At 35.4% G+C, this 6,000-nt stretch overlaps 1 protein-coding gene across 4 annotated transcripts in view; it reads right to left on the reverse strand.

Annotated features, from left to right (window-relative positions):
* The window catches only part of PCCA (propionyl-CoA carboxylase subunit alpha), a 450,132-nt gene that overhangs the window by 232,306 nt on the left and 211,826 nt on the right, over positions 1–6,000 (reverse strand). For 3 of the 4 annotated variants that reach the window (XM_030921950.1, XM_010368513.2, XM_030921951.1), the window contains 2 exons: positions 3,409–3,552; positions 2,011–2,085 (listed from right to left, as the gene is read on the reverse strand). In XM_030921950.1, coding sequence (XP_030777810.1) covers positions 2,011–2,085; positions 3,409–3,552 — 219 coding nt within the window. The remainder of the gene's footprint in view (positions 1–2,010; positions 2,086–3,408; positions 3,553–6,000) is intronic. The other variant, XM_030921949.1, reaches the window with a different exon arrangement.

A 6,000-nucleotide genomic window follows, 5' to 3' on the forward strand; every position in this document is an offset into this window, starting at 1 on the left:
GAAAGCTTTAAGAAAAAAGTCAAATGAAATCAGAACCAAATTTCTGAGCAGAACAAAATTGTGGTCTGAAAATAACAAATTTACAAAAGATGATGATCAAAAATAAAAAAGGAAATCTTCACCTCTGCCATATTAATAAATGTCAGGCTTAATGAAGCATGTGAAAAGCACAAACCATAAGTTAGCTCTTAAGTATGCAGTTTCGTGACCAAAAATGGTAAGAGCCAAAAATTGTTTTCTAAGGTAAACTGACTGCTCTAGTTTTAATAAGGCAAGGAAGAAAAACAAACAGTAACCACCACAACAAAACACCCAAGCACCTCTGTATGAGATTCTCAAACCATTGCTCAGAAACCTCTCGCATAATTAAAATTTCTGTCCTCAGTACCACAGTGGACCCTGCGAAACTATCAGACGTCTCCCACCCTTCATTCTCAATTCACCTCTCCCCCTAAGCACAACTCCCAGCCCACCATGTCTACCTGACAAGTGACAGCCCAATCTGATTAAATGCTTCCAAGGGAGGGGACTCGTGGGCCTCCATGACAGGCCAAAAGTGATCACCATGGAGATACATAATTACAGCTGTCAACGCATCTACTGTCCTGCTGACATCAATTTGATTGCTCCCAGCAATAATGATAGACAAAGCTTAGTGTGCACTCTCCTGCACCCAATCACTTTATCTATTCCTTGGTCCATTTAGCTGACATGCAACATTCACACAAGCAAATAACAGCAGTAAGCAGAACATTTAAGGCATTTTAATTGTTTTTTCTTTCTATGGATGGCTCACAACTGCAAATGTTATTACATAAAACTCCTGCTGCAGCATTAATTGAAGAAAGATTTGGTGGGATGAAGACTGTAGGGGGTATAGTTTGTCCATTATCACTTGCACTTTCAACAGGTCTCACGTTTGAAAATTGCAAATTGCAAAAACTTGCAAGGGCAAAATGTTTGACATCTTGTTAGCTATTACAACATGGTGAAAACTTCTAACGACTAATCATTCTGAATTCTTATTTAATACTTATTTTGTTTGATTAAAGAAGTATTTAGATATGTCCCTACGATACTTGTTTTCTCATCTGCTATTTAACGTCACATAATGCCTGTTAAATCTTTACAATTTTTTGTCTGCCTTCTGGCTTTGAACACAGCATGGAGTCTCCAAGCCTAGAAGGGGTCAAGTCCCTTTAGAAAGCACATGGGCAAAAACAATTTAAAAAGTGAAATAAATCATATATCCAATAACATCTTCAGATTTAGAATTCTTCCTGTAATCTTTCACCATCTTCATGCCAGTAATCAAAATGAATAATTTGAATATTCACAGATGGTACAGCCTTGTCATCTACTAGCTAACATAATGTCATATACATATGCGCTTATTACCTTGATTAAGAAAAAGGGTATGTCCTTGTTCTTTTTTTGCAACAAAAACTATTTTTAAAATAGCTATTAAATATAGAAGAGCTATGGAATAAAATGGACAGTGGTCACTTTTCTTCAACTGATATAAATAATATGCACTCCTTAAAGTCCATGAGGTTTAATAGACTGAGACACACTTCATTTGCCTTAATCAATTCAATTTCCTTAAATTTCAATTAAGGAACTGATTTTGTGCTTGAATTTCTTGACAAGTGACTACATAGCAGGGTTGGATTAGATTTATTGAAAAGATTAAATTGTAATACAAAACATCATTTCTCATCCTTAGGATTCACAGTCTTTTTTACTATAATTTTCAAAAGAATTGGGAACACTGTAAGCTATCATTTATATCATCAGATGTCTCCAGGCTTCCCCTGTCCAGTGGCTCCTGACTTTCTTGAATACCGCAAAATACTGAAAAAAATTTGTTTTCAACACAAAAACCATGATTCCCACGAATTTCACTTGTCCTTCAATTTACACCCTTGGGTGTTGACATGCTTTAACATAAAAGCATGACATAAATCACGAGTGTAACCCCTCAGCTGGTATTACAGCTTAATGACTTACACCAGGTAGATGTAATGGTTCTTGGTACTGAGACAATCTCCCAATAGATGGTAAACCAAAAGACTTGTAGGGGTCCTGAAAGTTCAAAGGAAAGGAAGCACAGTCTTTGAAATATAAATCAGCACAAGTAAGGTTAAATATTTACACAATGAAGAACCATTTATAGGTCTATTTTCGACATATGGTATTTACCAAATCACAGATTTCAGAATATTATTGTCTTTTACTCTAGACAACTTAGAATGTACTTAAAAATCAAACAGAACTGTAAGCAGAATTTAGCCTGACCTTGTTCATACTTTATTGAAATTGGTAAAATTCCAACATTTTATAAAACTTCTTAGAATGCCTTGGGCAAAAAATAAAATAACCTAGGCCCTACATCAAAACATACTCAAGTTTAGAACAACAAATGTGGTACACTGAAGATATCTGTTTTTCTTACTTCTCAAACAGCTCACATATGGTAAAACTTGAGAATTTGGGTTCTTCAAATAAAGACCTGAAAAAAAAAAAAACTTTGCACATGCTACTAGATATGTACTTCATTTGTAAATATCTTAGATCATCAGAATAAATAGGTTCAATGTCATAAGAATGAAAGCAATACTACTTAAAATATGAAAAAAGCAAGAGCAATACAGTCATGCCAAAACATATTTTTGAACTCCTTGAAAAATATTTCAAACCAGCTTTCAGTATTCTTAAACAGACATTGATTTATTTTTAATCTTGACAGACATTTTTGCTGTCGAAAAGTAAAAATAGTACAAATGTTACCTTGCATTCTTGTTTTAGTCATTTGAAAAACGCATTTAAAAGTACTGAACTGAGAGTTTATGAGTAAAACCCATAATTAAAATTATAAATTAAGAGTACAAGTTTTACTTAAAGCTTTACAATTTAAATTTTGATTGTTATTTTCATATAATAATAAAGGAGAAAATTATACAAAAAACAATGTTGGGAAAAATTTTAAGTATCCGATCAACAACTAATGTGTACCCAAGGTGGGCATTTAAAAAAAAAAAAACCCGTGGAAATAAATGTTACTTCTTAGTGTTGTTTGAAAATAAACAAAGAAAATGCAAACAAAACAAAAACCATGGTCCATTCAAGCTCAAGAATATTTAACTAATGCTTTGTTGCCTCTTAAAGGATTGGTAGCTATTTATTTCCCCATCTACGAATACATGACAATTAACTAAACCCAATTATTTAAAACTATCTGGAATTAGGTCAAAATTATCTAATATTTTTCTGGTTTAATTATGGATTACACAATCCAATAGTTGGCAACGTTATAAAACCCTAACTTTACCTCATTGTTTGGCTATACCAGGTCTTATGACTCTGGACACAACCACCACCCTTCCTCCCAACACTATTCATTTTTACCTCAGCATAAACCCGACATTCAACTGCCCAGCCGTTGATGGGAATATCAGCTTGTTTGTGTCTGAGAGGGTAGCCCTTAGCAACACGGATCATTTCTTGGACTAGGTCCAGGCCAGTAATGCATTCTGTGACAGGATGCTCAACCTGCAAAGCCAAGGTCTGCCAGTCAGTAGGTGTAGAAAAAGATAAATAAATAGAAACAAGAAAAATCACAAAAGTTTTTGGGTAAAATGAAGTTAATTAGATGTAACATTTAAACATACTTGACTAAAACGCTTGAGCTAGGGGAATAACATGAAAGAATGAACACAATACACAAATCATAAAAAAAAAAACTAATGCCTAAAAGTATTTGTAAACTATCTGTATTATTTTTCTCAATTTTGATTTATTTGTGGTCCAACAATATTTAAGAATTTTAGTTTTGAAACTAATTTTTAACCAAAAAACTATACATTTATTTCACTGCAATCTTCGATGTGGCTGATAATCAACCTATTCTGCTGCACTTAACATGGCATCTAGAGGGGCAGCTTACGATTTTCCAAAGCACTAGTCCACCCTAAGTCTCACCCACTTGCATGCTTTCACTAACCCGTCCTGACAAGCAGCCAGATTAGTGTAATCTTGCATCAAGGCAGCGTAGCAGAAGGGAGCAGATGGATCCTTCAGGTTGCTTTCCCTCCACACTGACTTGGGTAATGCTTAGTAGGCACAATTGCAAAACGGAGCCAGTGTGATCGCTCTGCTCTCTCAGCAAACTGCTGATAACTACTTGGGCTGATGCTGTCATGCAAGTACCTGGCCTTCTGCACTAACACAAGAGATATGTATGTACAAAAACATGTGCTGACTTACAGATACACAAACAGGGATACATGTCAACATAAACTTGGTGGATCACTTAGAAATTCTTAACCTTGAGTTAAGAATTTAAGAATTTAAGAATTGGCCGGGCGCGGTGGCTCAAGCCTGTAATCCTAGCACTTTGGGAGGCCGAGACGGGTGGATCACGAGGTCAGGAGATCAAGACCATCCTGGTCTACCCCGTCTCTACTAAAAAATACAAAAAACTAGCTGGGCGAGGTGGCGGGCACCTGTAGTCCCAGCTACTCGGGAGGCTGAGGCAGGAGAATGGCATAAACCCGGGAGGCAGAACTTGCAGTGAGCCGAGATCGCGCCACTGCACTCCAGCCTGGGCGACAGAGCTAGACTCCGTCTCAAAAAAAAAAAAAAAGAATTTAAGAATTAAGAATTTAATTCCACTTAAGTCAATGGAAAAGAGTGAATTATCTACCTTTCATCTAAAACCTTGAATAAGTTCTAAGAATTTAAACAAAACTTTGGCCACATGCGCTGCTTTGATGCCATTTTTTTCTCATAAAAACTAAGTATCTTCTAAATGCACTTCACAATAGTTTCTTTATCATGACATGTCATATTTCATACACTCTGACACAGGAAAAGGTCAGTGAACAAACAAATTATCTTCCCATCTTCAACTACACTAATTGAAGGATAGGACTTAGTCATTATAATAATCTTGAAGCTTATTATAAGCAGACAATGCCATAGTCTTAAAAAAAAAGCTTTGTAAAAATAAACAGATGGCATCCATAATTAGCTTTGTGTGTGTTATGAGTTTGTTTACAGTTTCAACAACATTTTAAGACATTTTGACATAATTTTAATGACAAATTATCACTAAAATAAGCATCTACCCTTCATAAAATAAATGTGACACTAAATAAAGATCTTATTAGGAGTTTAAAATATATATTTTTGAAAACAAATTATGATTTTGTAAGAACCAAGACTTTATAAGATAAATATAATAACTAGCAAAAATAGTAACTAGCAAAAAAATATATATTTTTAATATATATATATTAATATATATAATAACTAATATAAATATAGTAACTAGCAAAAAAAAAGAAACCCTCTATTATTACTAGAAACCAATTTCATGTGAGAAAGCATCTCAGCACTCTACTCAAGAGGTGAACCTGGATGGGTGTGGTGATTCACGCCTGTCATCCCAGCACTTTGGGAGGTCAAGACAGGAGAATCACTTGAGGTCAGGAGTTTGAGACCAGCCTGGTCAACATGATGAAACCCCATCTCTACTAAAAATAAAAAAATTTAGCCAGGTGTGGTGGCACACGCCTGTAATCCCAGCTACTCAGGAGGCAGAGGCACGAAAATTGCTGGAACATGGGAGAAGGTTGCAGTAAGCCGAGATTGCACCACTGTACTTCAGTCTGGGTGACAGAGCGATACTCCATCTCAAAAAAAAAAAAAAAAGAGAAGAAAAGAAAAAAAAGAGGTGAACCTACTATGTGCCAAGTGCTTTACATCAATACTATTCACACATCCCTGATAGACGAAAAGACAATTTTAAGAGTTAAGTGAACCATTCAGTTTCCTCTTTCTATGACCAGTGCCCATATAAGCACATACCATATACGAGGCTAATAAATATATATTGAATGAATGAACAACAAATGCAGACTTCACACCTACAGTAAGCAGTCGGAACGGAGCTGGAACTCATCTCACTGCAGAGGTGACGCTATCTTCCTGATCTTC

Source organism: Rhinopithecus roxellana, chromosome 18, assembly GCF_007565055.1.
Source record: "Rhinopithecus roxellana isolate Shanxi Qingling chromosome 18, ASM756505v1, whole genome shotgun sequence".
Taxonomy (NCBI): domain Eukaryota; kingdom Metazoa; phylum Chordata; class Mammalia; order Primates; family Cercopithecidae; genus Rhinopithecus; species Rhinopithecus roxellana.